Genomic DNA, 24,151 nt, shown 5'->3' with positions numbered 1-24,151 from the left:
CCCCAACCTTTTATGCACTATGAGCAAAATGTGCATATCAAATGAAATGGATAGCAACATCAATTTTTTGACAGAACATATCGGCGCTCTGTTGGCAGAAAAATGATTGCAAAACAAATTACAAATGTAATAAACTTAATAGTTACTATACCACATGCAATTCTAGTAAAGGAAATTTGCAAAGCCTTTAACTTCATTTGACGTTAAGTGGTTGTTTACAGGAAATATTGAGGAAATTGACTGGTCAGTAGTACATTTGTAGACACATAGGACCAGTCAAGTTGTTTAAAATATATCAGGACTTGATGAACATTACCAGAGGTTTCAGGTTCTTGAGCTAAATATTTTAAAGACATTAGTGCAAATGCTTGGACAGTAAAATTGGTCACAAATGGAACACTGATTTTCAGGTGTACTTGGGGGTTCCGCCAGGGGATTTTCTGGGATCTTTAGTCGCAAATGGTGCACTCATAAGCATACAAGATCAACAATACTGTCCCACAGTCACCGATTACTGTATTGTGGATTGTTTCTTTTTCAGGAATGGTATGAAATAGTGCATTTCTGTTTGAACAAAGAGTGAACACTGTCCGTTTGAGTTAATTTGCCAATGGCCAGGGTAGGCACCACGAAGATCATGTCCGACAGCCAGAGTGGCTGGTTGGCGATGCCTAAGATCGACAAGGAGGCACTGGAAAGAATTAATAAATCACAAGAAAATAAGATATTCTCTTCAAACTGTTAAACGGTTCAGAGGTCACAAAGGAAAGTATCAGTTTCAGTAATTGGTTGAAACTATCCAGGACAGAGCTACTGGCAAATAGCATCCCCAAGTTCAGGAGGTCAGGTTATAGAAAGGGATGCCCCACCCATGGTTCAATGCAGAATGTAGAATCTTGAAAAGAAAATTCAGCCACGATTTAAGGTGTGGTGTGTATGTGGCTGGTCAGATTTATATTTTTAAAAATAGGATATAAAAATTGGCAAAAGACACAAATAAATTTGTTGAGAAACAGTGGGAACTTTTTAAAAAGACACCAAATTGTTTTATGTTCAATTCAGTTGTCGAGACAGGCATTATGCCGTCTCCCTGGACAAGTAGTCCTTGGCCCATCAGCCCCCACGGTTATATTTCCACATTGGACATTGCTAGTAAGATATTCTCCAAATGTTTTTTGGTCAGTCTGGAGGAGTGGACTCAAAGTAACAATATCTTGAAGGCTTCCGAAACAGGTTTTGGGAGGGGGCTTAATACAGTGGACCACTGCTTCACTCTGAGCACCATGATGGAGAATCCAGTAAGGTTAAGGGAGGGAGATTAGTTTGGGCTTTTTTCAGATTTAGAGAAAACATTTGATTTGATTGATAGAAACATAGTGTGGCGTAATTTACATTTTATTGGGGACCCTAATGTTTTATTAAATCTTATCCAGCTGTGATATGCAGATGTCTCAGCGTCTGTCTGATATACTATATAGGGTAATTATTAATTGTTTTCCCAACCAATAAAGGTGAAAAGCAAGGATGTCAGTTGGCCCCAATTTATTCCTTTCCGATGTTGATTCTAGAACTTCTCTTAGGAAAGTTAATCCACCCTCTCTGAAGGGTACACTTTATAGCAGGCTTCTTTATGGCAAAGACACAGCTATTGTGGATTTAACCCTGGCAGGGCCCCCACAGGACATGCTAAACACAAATTACTATTATGGGATCTATAGTTTGAAATTAAATATGGTAAAAACAAAGATGTTGGTGCTCGGAAAAAGGGTGAAACCTTGTAGCTAGTTTTTAAATTAATGTAGAGATGAGGGGGCTGTATCATTTTTATTTGAGCCTACTCTTCTCAAAGAGCGGTGCTTGGGTCAACCATTTTCAGAAGACAGCTAAAAGGGCATCATTAAGGATTAAAGGGCTTCTTACATTTTTATTTCAGGTTTGGGACATTCTGATTGCACAAGTGCCTGGAGGTATATAAGGCAAAGGTCTGTTCCATTAATTTTATGGCAGTGAAATCTAGGGTGGTTGTGTCATGTCTTGGAGGGGTTGCAAAGTAAATTCCTGTGCCAAATAGCAGGTCTCCCTGCAGATACACGTTCTAGCGCCTTATGAGGTGAATTGGGGATGTTCAGTTTGAAGGTGTTGGGCCAGTGACGATTTTTTACTACTTTTTTAAAACCACGTCTGGGATTTTCTGCTAATCATGAAATGAATTTCAGTGCACATGCGATTGAAGCCTCCCCTTGTAGAGATAAATACTTGTGTTACGGGGGGTTGTAAACACTGTCCATTTGAATAGGGTGTGGGAAATATCTAAAGTTGGCACATTAAGTCAACTCAAAATAGTTCTTAAAGCAAGAGCTTGTCTGGTGGGGAAAGAGGCAGAATCCCAAAATATACATAGGATGCTCTCTTTAAGTTTATATACATACTTATGTAGACATATAAGTTGCAAAGAAGAAATCTTTGAAATAAGATCCCCAGAATGCAGGAGGCTGATGCAAATGGCACGTTTAAATTTACCCACCGCCTCAATAAATGATGGTGTGCAGCAGGAAGCACAAATTGTGCCTGCAAAGTAGCAGTAGATGAAGATTTGGTTCATTTCCTGTTAATTTGTGGTTTCTATGTTTTGTGTAAGCGTGGAAATACATGGCAACTATGTTTTATATCATTGATTGTAATGATCAGGGTGTTATATGTAGCTTGGTTGAATATGTTAAAGCTGCTTTATTTTCATGTTCTATTATTTGAGAAGTTTATGAAATATGTATGTTTTTAAATGTTGCTAACTTAATGGAGAAATATGATTGATTAAATATTGATTAAGTAATGCTGGTCATTACATGGTAGGCTTTAAAGATCACTTCACTGGGGCTTTGGAGGTTACCTCCTAAGATTTATTTTGGCCTGTGATGTTAAATAGTGGATTGTAAAGTTCCTGGGGCCTGTTACATTGGTTACAACTGTGCTTAGGAGTACAAATAATGCTTTTCTGAAGGATTTACAGCCTCTTTTCTCTAACCAAAGGGATTTTACACAAGACTTAGTGGCAAACATTGGTCAAAACGTTGAACATTTGATGACCAATTCATAGAGGGGTGTGGTGGTGTTAATTAAGTATTTTGATTCATTAATTGGCTTGCTAATTTACATTAATTCAAAGTAATTGGATTTGAATATAGGACAAATGAATTATGAAAAATGTGGCATGCATTTACCTGTTCTGCCGATTATCCACAAGCCAGATGGGCAGAGTATCAAACGGTGACAAATTTTTCACCAGGACACTATGTAATGATATATTTAGGTGACACTATAATTAATTTTTCCGATAAATATAATGCATGGTGGCATCAAACACAAGAACAAAGCACACAAGTGAATAGGTTCAAGGACACTAGTGCTCATACAGGCGAAATCCCACAATTTTTTGTGTAAACTCTGCCGTTTCTTCAATGAGACAATACTCATAGAGGTTATATCGTAGAGAAAAAAATCTCTCAGACACAATTATTTTATATATTAGAACTGTGTGAGTGGTATACATAAAAGCACAATTCCAGGGAGAAACGGACATCAAAATGGTTTCTTGGACCACAACAGAACAAACAAGAATATGTTTTCAACACACTGTATCAAGGCGTTTTTCAGGCAAAAATAAAGCCAGTGTGTGTATAACAAACCCAATCTGTGTGGGGGTTTGTCAAAAATGCACAATTCAATGGTGTGAAGTTACAAAACAAGGTTCTTAAAACAACATAATACATTTGCAAGGACACAAAAGAAAAATGTGCATGTGTGGACAGCAATATATGTGCTGTAGTTTCAGGGAAATAGTGCGCACTATTGTATACCACTCACACAGTTCCAATATATAAAATAATTGTGTCTGAGAGATTTTTTTCTCTACGATATAACCTCTGAGTATTGTCTCATTGAAGAAACGGCAGAGTTTACACAAAAAATTGTGGGATTACGCGTGTATGAGCAATAGTGTGCTTAAACCTATTCACTTGTGTGCTTTGTTCTTCAGTTAACCCTGCTGGGTAGAATAGGTTCCATACCAGGAGCCCAATTTTTTGATTCTGGCATCAAACACATACAATATTTAATAAAGAAAAGTTGGATATGCATGCCACTCATTTGTCCATTATGCTCCTACTAGATGTACAAAGGAACAGACTATGATAAAGAAACAGAATATGTCGTCAGGACACAAACATGTTTCAACTATTTTACTCATTTATTTGCCAGCTTGGCAAAGTATCTGAAGAGGACATGGTTTTAACAATGACACTAGTATAATAAGTAAGGACATATACCAAAAAATAGTTACATGGTGACAACAACCACAAATCTTGCACGTAAAAAAATAAGCCAGCTGGAATCACAACAGGCTTATTGGCCAACATTGTTGCACACTCTGTCCTGGCTTTATTGCTACTGACGTCTCATCGCTTGAGCACCTCCTTCTAGGCCGCCACACCATGGCCGAGAGCAATTGACGAGCAACAACTTATGGTGCTGCGAGCAACATGTTGCTCCTGACTACACTTTGGGGATCACTGTCCTAGATTATATTTGGGGTAGGTCTACTTTAAGCTTAATTCCTTTGCCAGGCTAGTGAGCGGGCCCTTGAATGGCATGGAAGTGTCCATCTGAATTGTTGAAGTCAGTCTAGAGCAGCCCAGAACGCCTGCAGAATTAGATGTGCGGGGATCCAAGGGAAGAGTGGAGGGGGGGCAGCCTCTAGCGTGTTTTCGATACGATGGATGAGATCCTCAATCTCATCTGGGATGACATACACACAGTGGTTGAAGCGTACAAAGAGAAATAGTGGAACTATGTTCCCTACTGGCCTGCCCCCAATCGCAACAAACTCCATCTCCACACCCCCTCCCATGCACAATACACTCCCCAAACACATTTGCCTGCTGTTTAATGGAACATTCAGTGCAGTGCACTGAAAGCGCTAGTTTCAACTTCATCCTATACTTTTATTTGAAAACAAAACCATTCCGGAATAGTTTTTATTTAAAATCAAGTACAGGAGCAGTAAAACCTATTTCTTTAAAAGTAGAGGAGTACCGCTCCAGTCCACTTCGATTACTACCTATACATTATATCTTGCTTTTGCCGATTGCTCTGCCAAACATATGTTGGCATCTAGAGCCCCGACTGCCTTCTTCAGAAAGTCTTCCCAAGTTTTGTCCCCCTTCGGGAACAAAGACTTGGCCTTGGACCCGGGCCTTTCCCCAATTCAAGAACCAAGTTCCTCTTTCTTCACTAATGTACCAACAAAAGGCCCCAAGGGATTCTTGGCCTTCCGTTTGGCCATAACACCACTCTGTTTGGAGAGGGGTGGCTATCAGTAATTTACAAATACATAATATCGTTACTTAAAAAGCAGCAAAAAATAGCTTTGAAAAGTGTCAGTGCCTAAAGCTGTCTCAGTGTGTATAATAATAACAAAAAAGTCCTAAAGTATGCTCACAAAAGAATAAAATGTATGCTAAAAAAAGTCCAACTGAGGGACTACAGTACATACAGTTAGAACCAGGTAAGGATTTAAAAACGGTCTAAAATGTACAGGGAAATACGCATTTCAGGTGTCAGTGCATTAAAGTGTCTGAAGTGCTTATGATGCAGAGCAAAGACCACTATTTTCCTACTCATATATATCAATTTGTAAGCAGCCTATAGTGTGCAGAGTGACCTAGTAGAAGTTTAAAAACAGTGTTTTACATATAATGATAAAATATCAAGCTTTAAAAGCCATTACTATGTGCAATAACACAAATACAAATGTGATGCATAAAACAACCTCAAAATAGAAAAAAATGTAAATTAACATTTAGCAACAAATAATCACCTAGCCCAATATAGCTTATAGCCTCTGCCACTGGCTGAGAGAAGGCAGTAGGAAATAGGGATGAGGAGGTCCCCCACCCCACTTCTTTAGAAACTTGGGCACAAATATAACCATTGTGAATATTCACCTTTAAGTCACCCATTTAAATGGAATATCGCCAATAAATGAATATCATACGGTGCAGATGTCTTTCTTTATACATGCACACATACACACACATATCACACATACATTTGTACGTAAGTGTGCATGTGTATATATATGTGTGTGTGTATACATATATACATGTATATATGTGTATATATAATGCCTTTTGTGCTAGCATAAGTCATGGTTAAGGTTAGGACAGTGGGCCTCATTACGAATGTGGTGGCCACGGAATGAACGGTGCCGGCACTGTTCATTTTGGGCCGCCACATTACGCGTTATGCAGCGGGTCCCGCTCTGTACGCCTGGCCAGACCAGACGTGCAGAGCGGGACCCGCTAGCATACCAGGATGCTAACAACGAGCCTGTTGTTGACGGGCCTGTTGTTAGCATCCTCCCCATTCCCCTATGGGGGCTCAAATGGGAATGGGGACGTACCGGGTCCAGGTCCCGCAAAAGGGAATTACCGGGCCCTCCAAGGTCAGAATGGCCCAGTAAGTCGCCTTTTGCGGGACCCGGACCCGAGTTTGGAGGTAGCCATGCCGCTAAAATCGGCATGGCTACCTCCAAACTCGTTATGAGGCCCAGTCTCTATAGCATTTCAGAAAATGACTTTTCTCAATAACTTTCAAATGCTTGCATGAACACATCTGAAAATATTACACAGTCATTTTTCGAGGCATCTGCCTTTGCATGCAATATTGCAGAATTGTACATTGACGGCTTCATAGTTTATATTTTTTTGTACTTTGATCCTGTTCTGAGCAGCTTTTAAAATTGAGTTTTCCTGCAGGAAATAACATAAAAATTGAGGCCAAATATAAATAAATTGGCCAATTCGATTTTTACTATTTTTTGCCAGCTCCTAGATTTTATCTGGAATTGGTGCACTGAAAAAAAATGTAAATCGTCTTGGCCAATTTGGAGATATGAATGTTTGACATACATCTATAACAACTGACCCATTGTTGCAATTATACAAGGGCAAGGCCGCCTCGGTTGCCAGATTTGGGATAGAACTGTGGGGCTATTCTAATGTTAGTGTGGTTCAGACAGTGGAAAATCATTTCTTTAAGAAACTGCTCGGCCTGCCAGTTTTGGCTCCAAGTTTCAGAGTACACAAAAATTGGGCTGTAAGCCTATTGGAGATGTGGTCTCCTTGCAGCCAGTATTGCACTGGCTTAGGCTATGGGGCAATAGGAGAGCTATTTCAACCCACAAATTGATTATCTCTATGATTGACAAGGATTCGGGAGGCAAGGTCCCATGGCTGTCTCATATTAAGCAACAGCTGATGGCGGTTAATTTTACGCATTTGTACCCACCTTATAGGATGCTCTCTCGTGGAGGGATAAAACTATGGACTGCCCCCTTCTATGAGTCTGTGAGTATGAATAGAGAAGTACGAAATTGTTGATACCTAAGAACTGAGGGCTAATGACAATCATGTCCCCAGGTTTTCAGAGATATCTGTTGTGAGCAGATTTCAGGGTGGATCGCGTACTCATAACTAGGGCACAGTTTAACTGTATCCCTCTACAGGCAGTGGTGGCTACCTGGTCTGGGGGGTGTTGCTGACCGTCTTGCCATATGTGCGAGGCACCCCACAAAGACTTGGCTCATCTGGTACTTTGTAAGGGCTAGAGGCTTGCTCTTGCGGCCTTTATTACAGGAATTGGGTTTTGTGCAATATCAGCCGGCCCTGATATGCTTGCTGTAGGCGGAGTCACCACATGTGGGCTGGTCCTTGCTCTCATATCTGAAATCGGCACTTTTTCTGCAGAAAAGAATGCTAAGTAGAGCTCTATGATATGAAATTATGCACTACTATCACTGATGGGGCTCCGAGTTCCTTAGTTGTTGTTTTTATGATATTTTATGTTGTATTTTACTGTGTCACAATTGAAATGCATTTTTATATTTTGCACTGTTTATGGAATGTTCTGTGCATATCCAAAATAAACAAATGATGATCTATAGATGACGTTTGCATACAATAAAAGCGCAGATTTCATATGAACTGTTTACAAAGCATATGAGTTGTACATTTTGTACATTAGAAAATGTACATCTCCTAAAAACTCACACATCAAAAGCAAGCCAAAACTGACTTCAATGTCAGTTTTAAGGTGATGGAATAAATGTTCCCCTTGTATATGAACTGTACGCAGAGCGTATCTGTTTTGCAGTTCGTACATTACACAATTAACATCTAAAAACTCGCATCAAAGGCAAGTCAAGCTGACTCTGATGTCAATTTTAAGGTGATTGAATAAATGTACACTTTTCACACAAAATGTAGCAAGAGGAGTATGAGTTTCACAGTTTGTACATTACGCAGTTTACATCAGAATATACATTAAAGTCAGGGATGATTTTACACACGCACCTACTACACATAACATGTGTACGTACAACATGTGGTCTCACATGACTCATGCACCGGCGTCACATGCACCTACAACACATGCATCTATCGCACACACTACTACCACACACACTCCTACAACACACTTACTGCACACACTTAAGACACACATTCTAATGACACACACTACTACGACACATGCTCTTACTCCATGTGCTCCTATGACATGTGCCACTGTGAAGAGCGCTCCCCCAACACACACTTCTGTGATACATGTTCCTATGACACTATCTACTACACACGTGCCTACTACGCATAATATGTGGATGTACAACACGTGTTCTCACATGCCAACATGACAGATGCACCTATGACACACTCTTACTGCACACTCTCACGAAACACACTCTAATGACACACACTCCTAGGACACATGCTCCTACAACACATAAACCTAATGCACACATGCTTACTAAACATAATGTAGGCATAAGACAAATGCTCTCACATGCACCAAGGACACATGCACCTACACCATGTGCACCTAGGACGCGTTCACCTATGACACATGCTCCTACTATAGACGCTCCTACCACCCACCTTACTACCACACATGCTCTTACGACACACACTCTTGCGACACACTTTCCACACACTCTTAAGACACACACTCTGACGCACACCCCTATGACACGTGCTCCTATGATATGCGCTGCCATTAAATGCGCTCCTACAACACACACCTCAATAATACATGTTACTGTGACATGCGCACCTGCTACACAATGATTACTACACATAACATGTGGGTGTAGGACACATGCTCTTATGTCACAGGTTCCACAACCGCACACCCTCTTACAACAAACACTCTTATGATGCATGCTCATTTGCTGCAAACTTTCCACACACTCCTAACTCACATCAAAGGCAAGTCATACAGACTGTACACAGAGCGTATGAGTTTTACAGTTTGTACATTGCAAAATTAATATCTCCTAAAAACTCACATGAAAGACAAGTCACAGCTGACTTTCATGTCAGTTTTAAGGTTATAGAATCAATGTATACTTTTCATACAAACTGTACATAGAGCGTATGAGTTTTACAGTCGATGCATTACACAATGAACATCTCAAACCACACATCAAAGGCAAGTCACAGCAGTTTTAACGGAACAAATATACCCTTTTCACACAAACTGTACCAAGAGGAGTATGAGTTTTACAGTTCGTACATTACTCAGTTTAAATCTGAAAACTAACATCAGTCAGGGCTGATGGTACTTTTCAGGAGATGTAATAAATGTACATCTTTCCTACAAACAGTACCAATGAGCGTATGATTTTTGCAGGCATTCAATTATTCAATTGACATATTTTGAAAACTGACAGGAAATTCAGACTTACTATGATGTAGGTTTTCATGAGCTGTAAACTGCATACAAGTATGAAATGGAAACATTATATACGGCTCTCATATATTAAAAACACACATTAAAGCTAAAGTTAAGAAATGTGCCGTTACCGTGGCACCAGAAACCAGAAACTGACACCCAACTGAACTGGTTGGTGCTCTTGCACAGACCATTGAGGTGACTGGACTGGTGGGGCAGGCTGTTCGCTGCATTCCGTGCTCCTTGGTTGAGATGCGTGGGAAGGTGATGGCTGGAGGTGCTTGCCACCATCCGCAGAGCTGGTTGTTCCCTGCTGTTCCTGCGGCTGACCCAGGCCAGCCCAGTCTAACTTTGTGAGCCTTTCTGCATTTCTGCTGCTGTTTTGGAGCTCTACTAGTATGGATAGTATAAGGAGCTTTTAAGGAGCTGTGCCTTTTCCCACTAAGAAGCCAGGCTTGCACTGACATTGCGTGGATCAGGCCCTGAGAACGGCTTTCTGTCTGTCTCATTTTTGCTGTCTAGCTGGACCTCCCTCCATGCTCATGTTTTGAAGAAGCTAAGGGTGAACTGTTCTCTGGAATTAACTTTCCTGTGTGCTTACCTTGTGGCCCCCTTTTACTGGCAACAGAAGGGGGAGGAGATGGGCTTGCGTTGTTGGATTCCCCCCCCATGAGGAAAGGAGGAAGTAAAAGGAGTCATCGCCCTCTTGTCTTCAGTACCAGGTACATCCCCCCCCAGACTCCTGCAGGGTTAGCATTGCCTCGCATATTAATGAAACATTTTTTAAAAACCAGTGTGCAAAGTACTGCATGCACAATGGCCCCTATGTTGCTTAGCAACCACGTTGTTCAGCTGGCACACCCCGTGTGTTCAAGTCTATCTGAAGTGCACAGCACTTCTGTATCTCCCGCTCCCGACACTGCAGCGCTCACTCTTGCTCATAAAAAACATGAGACTGATGAGCCAAACACTTTAAGGTAATTGTTTATGTGCTGTATGTGTGTGTGTGTGTGTGTGTGTGTGTGTGTGTGCACGTTTGAATGTAATGAGTATTGCTTGCAGTGCATGTTCACTAGAGTTTTGAGTGAATGTGTGTGTGTGTGGGTGTGTGTTTGTATTTATGTGTATCTGACTGTGTGCTTTAGGTGTCTGCGTATGACTGTTAGTGTGAATTCAGAGCCTGTATGTGTATGGCGGTATAGTGGAGAGCTAGTAGCATGGCTAATTAGATCTAGTTTGTAGGCACAGCTTCAGGAAAGTAATTTTATGTGAAAATACTGGGAATAGATTGTGAGCTAAGCAACCTCAACTTCATGAAAGTTATTTACTGTGACAGTTGTCTAAAAGGAGATAGCATGCCCATAAAAATAATTAATTAAAAAAGAGAATATTCACTTTGTTTGTGATATTGTAAAACATTTACTCTAAAGCCCAAAAACAAGAGTACAAAATATTATTCACATGTACATATCAAGGGGTAGCATATAAAACTGAAGAGTAGTATCCCACAGAATGTATAATGCTGATATGTGATACTTACTTTCCTTTTAACTAACAAAATTACTTTCAATATACAACCATGTTTTCTCTTATTTTTGGGATTTGAATTGAAGTTTTCACAATATCACAAAAATAACTATAATCTTCTCATTTTTTCATTTAACTATCGGCTGAGGGTATACTATCCTTTGTTAGACAGGCATTGCACACATCCACCATGCTAGGGAAAAGATTCTTAATAGGGACAGTTAGGTTTTTTTGTGTGCAAGTTTTTTAAAACTGAGTGATCTACCTTTTTGTGTTCAATATGCACTTGTCATGTCAAGAATAGACTTTGGCAAAGGTATCTACGTGAAATTTTGGGTTCCCCCTCTCCAAGGGAATACGCACAATAGAGGATCATCTGAAAATGAGAAAAGCAGTAAAAACATTGCTCTTTAATATGCCGGGTTAACTTGCCAGCCATAGGCCATTGGCAAAGAGAGACCAAACATAGCTAACCACAGCACAATAGACTTCGATCACCCAACAAACTACCTGGGAGACAGCAATTAATCATATGCCATGAAGAGAACACTCTTTCCCCCACTAACCCATATTAAAACCATCCACACTCCTGCACACATACAGCATGCAAACCAAGTATTCAATGCACATATGGCATCTATAACACCCCACAAACACACCAAACAGCAGAACTCCACATCTCCTCCAATAATTACATACTTCAGCATGGCCAATGCACCCCATGCAATGGGCACCCCCGGCCCCCCATATAGGCTCAAGAGCTTACACACCCACTAACCCCGACAACAAAGAAAGAAACCATCACACAGTGACTGGGTTTTCATAACTGAAACTACCAACACTGCATCAAAAGCACTGGTGCGTTTTCCCTCTGCTCCGACCAACAAAGCTCGGTTTAAATCACACTAACATACTATGACATATAATTCAAACCTCCAATGTGTTTCAGTAGATGTATACTTAGAAGAGCCTCTGTGCTGTGGCTTTACCGATTTCCTGGGACCATACTGTCATGTATAGATTGTGGTCTCACCTTCAAGAAAGTGATTTATTGAGAACATACTGGCATAAACAGATTGTGGGCTCAGCTTCATGCAAGTGATTTACAGTGACCATTTCTGTCATAGATTGTGGGCTCATCTTTTCGGAAATGATCTGAACACTGATTCATGGATTATTTGCGCCAAAAAAACAGGATTTGTGCGCCATTCTGCCTGCAAATCCCTGTTTAACAAATGGAGATTTGCGGGCAGAATGGTGCACAAATCACGTTTTGTTTGGCGCAAAAAATCCATGAATCGCGTATTTAAAGTAGATTAAATTCATGAAGCTGAGCCCACAACTATCTATGCCAGTAATGGTCATAGTAAATAGTTTCATGTGATCATTACTGGCATAAATTGTTGTTGCAGACACATGCAAGTGAATTACAGCAACTATTAGCAGCATAGATACATTGTGGGTGAACCGACATGAAAATGGTGTACAATGCTCCTGTGCAATACTAGTGACATGGTGTTACTGGATTTTTTCAGGTTACCCTAGAGAACCTTTTGTTACTTGCATGGCTTTTTAACCAACTTCTTTTTTTAATATGGGCTGTCAAATGCACCGTCAACAGAATTTAAAAAATCTCTGGTGGGAAAACTTACTGCGAACCTCTTCCCATTGTTTTGGGCTCCTTTGCTACACTCGGTTGCTCATACTAATTTGGAAAAATATGTAGGCCCCTCTACTAAAAATATTCACCATCTGTGATGGACTGAATCATTAAGAATCCTGGTTCCCCCTCAGGAGCTGTCCTGTCCCCCTGGCACCAATATCGTCCCCCCTATGGCTCTCAGACAGTATTCCTGTTTTAAAAAGGACAAAGTACACATTTATAAAACTTCCCAATAGAGCGTTCCTGGATCAGAAAAAGATATTCCCCAAAACACTGAGATTCTTTTTTTTTTGTCAGGGAAATTCTTGAAAAGGCTTGAGTGCAATTTCTCCACCCTAAGCCGTGCCTTATCCGCCATAATTTCAGTATATCCTACACCCTGATTAAATGCCTTTTCCTATGCTATATATGTGTATTTGTCTCGTTTTGTATGAGGCTGTCAGCCTGTTGTCAGTCTCCCTCTTGTGTTTTGCGTATCATGTGGTGATTAAGGGACTGAAGGATACAGAACGATTTACAGGGGGCTTTTCAAAACAATGTGAACCCATTGAACCATTCTCCCATATTTGTCTGAGATCTATCACGTGATTTTTACTGCTAAGGTGCCAACATGTAATACATGCAGCTGAAACGAGTTTCAGCAGCAACTAAGTGTTTACCAATTATTTTCTTTCTGCAGGTGATAACTACTGGGTAATTGACACTGATTATGATAACTATGCCATTACCTATGCCTGCCGAAGTCTTAACAGTGATGGAACATGCAAGGATGGATACTCTATCATTTTTTCCCGTAATCCACGTGACATTTCTCCAGCAATTCAGCGCATAATTCGCCAAAAGCAGGAAGAGATTTGCATGGCAGGACAATTCCAGCCTGTGCTGCAGTCAGGTATGTTTGAGTTTGTGTATAATTGAAATCGTACAGTAAATTGCAGATGCCAAATGTGACTGGAGAGGTCACGCAAACTGTGATTTCAGTTAGTAATCAGCTATGAGAGGTATTTTATATCAACACTGATCACTGAGAGGATCGATGATCACACGTCCATACGCATGATGCCAGATGTACATTTTAAACAAGACCTAATACTTCGATACAAGGGCACACTTGCTTCTGAAACGATGCATGGTCAGAAAAGTATGTTACACGTGTCTTTTTCCTATATTGATTTAGGGTGCAACAACGCGTCAATCCGGGGCCAGATTACAGAAGTTTTGCACTGGTGCAAGTGCAAAGTTTGCACGGTATTTGCACTAGTGCAAAGTTTGCCCCATTTCTAAAAACACTTGCAAATATTAGAAATCCATTGCACCATGACAAGTGCATTTTGGCATGTTATAAGTAGTAGGGCAAAAATTGCCCTAGTGCAAAATAGATCAGTTTTCACTGTATTTGTGATCCAGGCCAAAGTTTGCCCTAGTGTTAATACGGAATGATATATGATATTAGCTCTAGGGCAAACTTTGCCCCGGTGCAAAAGTGCATCGAAAATGTCTCTTTTTTTTGCTTAGGACCATTTTTGCATTGGTGCTTATACCATGCCAGACTGCACTTGTCATGGTGCAATGGTTTTCTAATATTTAGAAGTGTTTTCAGAAATAGGGAAAACTCTGCCCTCATGCTAATACAGTGCAACTTTGCACTTGTTCCAGTGCAAAGTTTCTGTAATCTGGCCCCAGATGTCTTCAACTCAACACAGGCATGTAATCATCCCTGTTCCCCCGCGGCCATGTGCGTGAAGTAAACTTGACACATGGCCACTGAATCAAATATTAAATGTAGATTGTAACTGTTGTCGAGTGGAAGCCGCTCACTAAACAATGAGATCAGGAACGCGAAATTAACCCAAAATGCCATGGGTAGCAGAAGTGACATATTTTACGAGTGACATCACATGACCTTTGATTGTTTAGACATTACAGGAAGCAATGTCCTATGACCTTCAGCCATGGTGACATGATAGGTAGTGACATCAAAAACGTTTTAAAAAAACATGATGCATGTATGATTAGTAAAATAAAACTAAAATCAGCAAAAGGCTGTTTTAGTTTTCAACCATATATTTACTACAGTGCGGTCCCAACATGTTATGGGCTCAGTCATGATAAGGTTGGAGCACACCCAGAAAACAATCATAGGCCAGGCACTTTCTTTTGTCAGTTCATGATGTTATGACCAGTTACTTTACTGCTATCTAATCCCATATTATGAGATCGATAATTCTGAATCTGACAGCATTGAAGAATAAAGGGTTTCGTCACAGTTGTCAGTCTTACAAATAGATCCAACTTGCAGAGCACAGCATTTCTACTCGCCACTAGCCTTTAGCTGGTGATAATTGATTCTTTACAAGTAAGAAATGGTCTGCTGTGTGTATGTATAATTGAGATGGCGATGGACTTTCTATGGCTGGCAAGTAAGTACCTTGTATCTTCAAATGTGTACCCCTGCTGATTGGCTGTATTGCAAATCTGGCTTCCACATAAGATGCTAACTTTTCATCTTGTCCTTTATTTATGACCCATCATGCTTCCTCTCTCCAACCACAGAGCAGATTCAGTATATATACATATCCAGAACACTTAACACACTCCCACATTTCCCTCATGTTCCCTTATAAATCATTACCCAAAATGCAAATGGTTGGCCCATTATAAGGAAATCTAATCCCAACAATCACATTGGCTGCCTTTAACTGCAGCACCATTCCCTTGAATATCCAATTTTCATGACATTACAAAGACAAGCCCAACCCTCTTCTTTAGTTTCCCTCTGCAAGACACACATTGCTAACATGATATACAATATATATTTAGTACACCTTTAACTTGGTTGCAGACCTCTAATGCTAGATCTGACACACATGGTTTATGTATGGACACTTTTTTATGAGGCTAGAGAGTTTTGCAAAAGATTCCTTTAACTGGGCACTAACTAATTTCTCCACACACTTCTACACTCTAGATATTTATTCTTGGCGTTCTTGCTGTGCACGACCATTCAATTCATCATGCCTCTATTCCCATTTCAATGTTTTCCTTGCTATTCCATTTAACCTTCTCGTAGGCCCACAGCCATTTTCCACTTCCAGTCAACCTGTTACAAATTTAGGCACTGCCCCAGATTGACAGTACGAGGTGGCCTACACTTCTCTGGGCACTACTTAACAATCTTCCAGGCCGAAAACCCTGGGCCTATATTCTTCACTCTATTTCAGGTGGTTTTAGCTGTCACCATGTCAATCTCCGGAGTCAGCTAGTTCGAACATAAATATGTGCATGTTCATTTTCATGTAAATGTGCTAAAATCTACAGCATTGGATTCCCCATTGAAAAGCCTTTCTTTATATAAAACTTCTGTGCTTTAAATTTCATAGTGCTAAATTGCACATATCCATACAATTGTATGTTGCTACAAGTATGCACATTTAAAATGTATCTTTTTAGACAAAAAGGAACCTTAAAAATAACCTTTAACAGCCCTCTATTACCTACTGTAAATACATGCAAATTGCAATATTGTAGCCATATTGCATCCATTCTTAATGTTAATATTGTCCGCATATTGTTGTTTCTCTCCTATTTGAAAACAAGTAGTCTACCCCAACATTACCAAGTGTGAGCGGTCAGTAATACAAGGCGGGCAACTGTTTGATGATTTATCAAAACATGCCATTTTATTCTCAAAATAAATGTAGTAAAAATGCCTCACTATCCCTATTCTGGTGTGGATTTCTCTGCCTACCCAAAGCTAAAGGAATACATTCTAACAAAGGATATCTGGCCCGGACACTAACCAACAAATACACAAAGAAAATATATCGCAAAGATAACATAAACAACATTCAAAAGTTCTGAATAACCTTTTGATTTCCTGGGTGCATTCCCTTCTGCAGGATTCAAGGTCAACTGTTAATGTTCAACCAAAGACAGAAAGGTCTCAAATCAGTTCTGTATATTTCAAAGTCAATGCAAGAATTGTTAACCAAAGTTCCCATGATAGCAAGTCTCTTCTCCTTAGTGAAATATCCACTTTCAACTTCCACCAAATTGCACCAATGATATTCCAAACCACAATGAATTGTCACTTATTCAAGAAGACTTTCCACAGTTCAAAAGAAATGCAATATCCACAACTGTCAGTGATACACAGTCCTGGTTAACAGTTAGTATTTCCTTAGTTACAGTTTTAGAATTCAAAATGGTATATTTGTCAGGATGACTTCTCGGTGCTGCTGCTTCCACTTCAATAACTTCACTTCTAGTTGATTCACTATGAGAGCAGTCACCTTTGTCTCATAGTACTCCACTTTGTTTAGTGTACTACAATGTTGCATCTACTTAAAACCAGATGTGCCACCAATGCTTCAGTACTTTGGACTACTACTCCAACTTCAGTAATTTGGTCTGCTAGGTATGCTTCGACAAGATACACTTTAAAGTACTTCAACAACTTCAAGTAGGCAAGGCACCCTTCTTCTGAATACCTCTATTCAAAAAGAGCAGCCTCTTTGCCTCTCTTGTCTGTCTGCCACAATCACAACCTGAGTGTACCTTTAAGACTCACTTGTCTCTGGCTTCCACAGTCTTAGACACTACAGATTTTATCAACTTCATTATGGTCTGTACAAGTCACTAGTTTACCTTCCCCAGCTTTCTCAGCCCATGTAATTTCCCAGAACCCTTGGTGACATTCTCTTAGCTTAAGGTAATGCTTGCACATGGGTATCTCAGGTCAGCTGAAATGTTATTAACTTCACAGTAACCGTTATATTGCTTCTTAATTCTGAGAAAGGCCGATTTCACTTTTAATATGGGGAACCTCTTGGCTTGGGCAATGCTTGTTCTCTTCTTCAATAGTAGATACACTATAATTTCCTATATATGTTAGAATAAAGAACAAAGTTCCATCTTTCTTTAAGAATCACAATTAGGCACACACAACCACTTCTTAAGGTAGTTTTCAGATTTTAGACTTGTGTTGAATTGTAATCCTGTGTAAAGCAACAGATAGAGTTCAGTCTCCCTTTGGGAATCCTAATTAGGTACACATGACCACTTTTTGATATAGTTTTCACAAGATAAGTACTTCAACAATTGTTGTATCATGTTTAGGTATTCGGTAATGGTCTTCGCAGTGTTCACTTCTCTTAAGTACTGGCGCGTGAACACTCCTTTGCTAGATACAGTCTGTTAAGGGTTTAACAATGGGTTTAAGCAGCATTAGCTTTCCACGTGAGTAAAAGGACTTTCCCGAAATACACGACTGCTACTTTTCCATTGTTCATGCATTAGGACTTCAACAAATAAATTCAGCTTGCTTTAAATGACATGCAAGTGAATAAGGAACTGGATACTGTTGCCGGCAATGCTCGTGCAAGGTATTAGAACGCCAGGGTTCACTCATCGGCTTCTTAAACACTTGCTCTGTGGGTCGCTCTGCTTCCACGACTACTGCCCCAATGTACTGCTTCTGGCTTCATAGGGATCCACACCCTTCTTCTCTGAAGGTGTCTTCAGTCAGGCTAGAGGTTTATGGAGGCCCTCTTGCTCCTGAGACCCACGGCTTGACAGCTGCTTCTTGCCTCGGTCTCCAACACGTTGGCTGCACGGCGAGCACACAATTAGGCTCACATGTGGAAAGACCTCTCTCCTGCATGCCTTAAGCTGCGCAGCCTCTGCACTTTAGAGTTTTGGGAACAGGATCCTGTCAGAACAAGCAGGTGAAATCTGCTGTCTCCACGCTGTGGCTTGTTCTCCCACATCTACTTGGTTTGCCAGCTTTGTGTCTTCTGTCTGTTACTACTGCTACAAGTCACATTCCAGTCACAGTCCCAGCTCCTTCCTCTCTCTTCTCTTGCCTGCACCTGAGGGGGCCTTTTATGCTTCCCAGATTCCTTCAGGTGTGGACTGTAAGGCGCAATTGCCTGACTGCCGCAATTGCATGCCTGTTCAGCCCTCTTCCCCTTCCCGGTACTCCTGGGATTATGGGATGTGTAGTCCCCAAACAGTAAGTTAGTTCTTTTAGCCATTTGCTTCACTTTGAGAGTAGATTTACTTACCTCATAGTCCTTTAAAACAGAATCTTTTGAATTAGATGTTACAGGGGAAGCTCATTTATTTAAGACCACATTTCCAGATTCTTTTACTTACACCCTTGGGAGTAATGAGAGTTTTTAGCTTGAAAAACACACAAACAGAACAGGTCTTTCCATTGGTAAGGCTTGTTCAGATTTTATAATACTTTTGTCCATATCCTTAGATCTTATATCTGTGTCAGGGACATTATAATGACAATAAGCCATTACCTCTTTTGGTAGCCTAGAAAGGTTCTTCTTTTCAGAGGAAAAATACTTTCTCACCCCACGGAATCTCTTCAGCACCCTGGGCCTTGTCTCCTCCTGGGTATTCCTTCCACAGTAAACCACTCGCAGGGTTAGGATCAGGAAGCCTTGCCTTTCCCTGGCCACCTGGAAAGAGACTTTAGGCAGGGTTTCAGTGAGGGATCTGTAGGATTCTTCAACACAAGCCTTATCATATCTGCAATGTAAACTATATTACAAAAACCCATATTATCCTATGTGACGCAGACCTTCAGAATAAGGGCAGCTGATCAAAACTGGTGATTAAAAGAATAACATCCACAAGTGCCTGTCAGTTAGCAAAGAAATAAGGGTGGTTCAGTCTGGCTTCAGTGGTAGGCCAAGACCCTATGTAACTAGCTGCACAGGACAGCAGAGACACAGACAGACCGCAGAGGCAGCTGGAGGCCATATACCTGAAGAAAACAGGATGGGCAGAGCTGCAGGACCTAGTTAATTCATAAGGCATGACTGTCTGGATCAGAGAAAGCAAGAAGAAAACTAGGAAACAGTACTTCTCATGCTAACCTCCGGGCCACTGGAACGCCATCCCCGTGACAGTTTATACTGCTCCAAAGTCTCCATCAGTTTAAGAAAGAACTGAAGACATGGTTCTTCCAATAACAACTTGGTTTAACCTAGAGTCTGGCTATCTTGTGCACTCCATGATCAACATGCTGTACTGTAATTCTTATTAATGTTTACTTGATGGCTCGTTAAATGCTTGCTATTAATGTTTTGCCCTATGGCTTGCACAGGTCTCGGTTGCTCCGGAGCAAGGCTGACACTATTAAAATATATAAGAAGAATAATAATAATAAGAAGAACTAGAAGCGGTCATGGACATTTGACAGTTTTATAATCTGTTCCATTCATGGGCTAATCTCCCCCATCTCCGGCTTCTCCAATCCTGACAGTAGTGCTGCAAGTCTAATATTTTACTGTGCCACAATGGCGCCATACACATTGCTGATTGGTTGTAGGTTGCTTTAACATTTCAAAAGTGAATAAGAGAAGAGTAGGATATTAGGACTCTGACATACATTTTAACCCAAGCGGCTTTCCGGTTTCTTGCCCTGAAGAAAGGGACTTCGAAATATATTTTTTATGGGGACTCTCTATTTTGCCATTTTGCCTACTGTAACTTCCCTGAAGGCTTTCAAGAGATGCTGGTTTTTAGCGTTAAGTTCAAACTTTGGCAGATCCCTTGTCAAACTAAAAAAGTGAGTCAGTGATAATGACTTTCCTGCTGCTTTGGCCACGTGGTCGGAAGCTCTAGGAAGCACCCGAGTGTGTTTCCTTAGCCTTCCAGGATTTTGAGGGTAGCCAATGTATTGAATTTTGATGGATTTTGATGGTAGCCAATGCATGAACAATGCACTGAACTTAGGTGAACGTGATGCAACTCACCACAAACCCACTAACAACTCAAATATTCTGCTTACCCACCCTAAAACACAGAACAAAATACACCATACCTCTATGTAATTGTAATTGTAATAGTTTATTTATACAGTGCTTATACACAGCTGGAGTGCTTCAAAGCGCTTCAAGGTGGCAATGGATACATACTAGGCCCGACGACATTTCTCCTAGTGCAAATGCATGAAGTGTTAAAGTTGTGACCAATCCAGGGAGGGGTGCAAAATAAAGGGAGGGGGCTATTGTAGTGAATCATAAAAACTCCACGCTACACCGATCAAGAAACCAAGCCAGCCACACACAAATCTCCACCTACCTACTCATACACCAAACACCACATAACGACTAGCAACTAAAAACAAACCAGCACACAGCAACCGTTTTTTCGGAACTGAGGCTACCAACAGCACATCAAAGCTTGCTTGTACTTTTCCTTCTCAATCCCACTAACGAAGCCCTCACAGCCCTCCTTCCTTTTCAAATCTGCCAGGGCATCAAGAGACCACAAATGTGACAGCGGTACACAGTATAAGCCCAATAACAAAACATGACTACTTTTCTCTACTTCTTTTACCTCAAACCATACACTTTAATATGCCATGCAGTTACATCTAGTGGAGAGTGTGTGTTTTTAATGAGTCTGTCTTGATTACCCTTTCACTTGGACACATATTAATAACAAAATAAAATAGTCATTGGTGATCAACTACTGGACTTCTTGAAGGCTCCAAGAATAACACGTTACTTTTTATATTTTAAAGTGTTTAAAACATTTGGGATTAATCAATAATGTTCATGTGTGTTCTTAATTAACATATTTCACATGCTGCATTCTTGTCAACAGTGATCTTAACCTTATTCACTAAAAAGCAACATGCACTTGTTTCAGAATTGACAAACAATTCCATTTCGTTTGAAACATTTCTGCCTTTTACATATAGGTGCATTCAAATCATAATATCAAAAGGCGTTTTAAAAGAAACGTTCTGTTTTTCACTCTCTCAATGGCTCTAGAAATAATTGCTTCTGAAATCAAGTATATTGCAAAATCTATTTTTATAAGCTTATTAAAGGTGCAAACTAGTCTGTGTTGTATTCCCTGTGCATCAATGCTACATTCTTGTTACTTAGATCGCCTGTGCCCTAACTCCTCTCATTAAAATCCACAGCTAAAACAGGCTGTTTCAACACAATAATGGGCCTCATTACGAGTTTGGCGGTAGACGTGCTGGTAAAACGGGCATCGCTGCCACAAAACTCGTGTAATTACCGGCACCCGGCAATGGGGACGTACGGGGGCATTCCGACCCCGGTGGACTCGGTCCGTCCCCATTGCCGGGTGCCGGTATTCATTACTCCCCATTCCCATTGAGCCCAGTGGGGCTCAATGGGAATGGGGAGGTTGGATGCACCGGCACCATTCATGAATGATGCCGGTGCATTCGACGAGTTGTGCTCGCGGGTGCCGCTCTGCCTGCCAGGTCAGACCTGGCAGGCAGAAAGGCAACCGCAAGCACAACTCGTAGTTTGCCGGTCCGGTAGTAACAGTGCCAGTAGTTTACCGGCACCGTTACGTTACTACCGGACCGGCAAACCTATAATGAAGCCCAATGTATGTAAAAAAAAAACCCGTTACTATACCTTTTAAGACATGGAATCTGCCCTGTGTTTAGACACACACAGAAACATCAATCTAATTCTTCTAGTCAATGAAACACGTCCTTCTTTCGACACAAGCAAAACTTCAAGCTAGGCCTTCATGAAAAACAGAATCAAAATGCTAAGCATCTTTCCAACGTCAGGAAAAAAACAAAATCAAACGATAGATCTATTTCCAACTTCATTTAAAAAAACAGTAACAAAATCTTGGCCAGACCACTAGGGGGTGCGGAGGAAGATTGCTGCATAAGCATTGGCTCCCACACCTACTGGTTCCATGAGAGGATATCGAGCTAATTCATGCGTTGTCCCCAACAACATTAGGGGTGCGCTGGTTGAGGGGCGAGTATCTGACACACAGCGGTAAACAGGGAAAATGTGGAGGGCCAGTGCCTTAAAAATATTTATTTTTTACCTGTAGAGCTCTTTATCAGGGTGGAATTTGGTTTAGGAGTGCGATAAGGAAAATTAGGACTTACATTAATAAATATGACCAATTAATATTGTAAACATTAGTATCTGTTGACAGCATTTGTTATGTTCTTCGTTTCCCCACATACTACCTTAGGTTTACTTGCTATTTTTCAGTATTGTACACATATCAGATTGTAGTGCTTTGTTTTAAGATTTGAATTGTCCTTCATGTTTTAAATACGGGTTTGTAAAATATCTTCTATCTTTTTCAGGAGCCTGCTAAAATGAAATTGCATCTGGTGAAACTTTAATTTGTGAACTGAACTTGTCAAAATAGGAACAGTGGCACTTCAAGAACAATATGTAACATTTATTATTTGAAAACAACAATAAATGGATGTGGTTATTATAGTAAATGTTACACTAATTACTTAATTGTGTGTGATAAATATTTTCCAAAGAGCGTAAAAGCAATATGACTTATGTACATAATGATATGCACTTAAGATGGTGTACCAAATAATAGTGTGATTGTAGAGCATCTAAAGTGTGTTTGTATTGCAGTGTCTCCAATACAATGTGTTTTAAACAATAAGACCTCATCTGTGACTATTCAATAAAAAATATAACCATTTCGAAATATGTAAGACTCAATGCGATTTTGGTAGAGAACAAAACATCGACTATCGTCAAATCTAAGAAATTCTAGCGATGTGTAGACTTTTAAGTAGTCTTTCGTTCTGCGCAACAACAGGTACTTTGAATCCAATTGAGGAATTACACAAGGGGAGCCATTTAAAAGGCAACATTACACGCAGCCTCCATCGATCACATCATGTTCCACGTTGAATTGATAAGCACTTTTAATTGGTTACTTTTTTTAGTGGCCAACTAAGAAAACAAGTAGTGGTGAAGCCACTTTTGTTGCAGGCAACCTTCGTAGTCCAAGGCACAGGAACCAGGGGCAGGGTGTGAGCCTGGAGGAAAAAGCGACGATGGACTAGTGCTGAATGAATAGACAACAGCAAACAAACACAATTTGATATGCAGACCTTACCCTCTTTATCTATGCTGGGATTAAAATAATAAACATGTGGGGGGTTTCAAGGGCAACATTAGCAGTCAATAAAGAAGGTACTTGTTTTCGAGCATAGGTACAGGACTCATTTTAACAATAGCAACCAAATGCAGAACACAGATGAGTAACTGTATGGGAAATGGTACATATACCCCTGTATAGACACAATACTCAGATTATCAATCACACATAAGGTACAAGTGGTCAAGTGTGGATCTGAGGCAGATTTGAAGCAGCGGG

At 40.4% G+C, this 24,151-nt stretch overlaps 1 protein-coding gene across 1 annotated transcript in view; it reads left to right on the top strand.

Annotated features, from left to right (window-relative positions):
• The window catches only part of LOC138510600 (purpurin-like), a 104,398-nt gene extending 80,923 nt beyond the window's left edge, over nt 1–23,475 (top strand). Inside the window, exons 5-6 of the mRNA XM_069626381.1 lie at nt 13,653–13,865; nt 23,106–23,475. Of these exons, the coding sequence (XP_069482482.1) occupies nt 13,653–13,865; nt 23,106–23,116 (224 nt within the window). The 3' untranslated portion in view covers nt 23,117–23,475. The remainder of the gene's footprint in view (nt 1–13,652; nt 13,866–23,105) is intronic.
• The last annotated feature ends 676 nt before the right edge of the window (nt 23,476–24,151 follow it).

The sequence above is a fragment of the Ambystoma mexicanum genome, chromosome 6p (genome assembly GCF_040938575.1).
Source record: "Ambystoma mexicanum isolate Mex_15411 chromosome 6p, UKY_AmexF1_1, whole genome shotgun sequence".
NCBI classification, from domain to species: Eukaryota; Metazoa; Chordata; class Amphibia; order Caudata; family Ambystomatidae; genus Ambystoma; species Ambystoma mexicanum.
The sequence above is the reverse complement of the archived record's forward strand: the minus strand, read 5'-3'. Positions and strand labels throughout refer to the sequence as shown.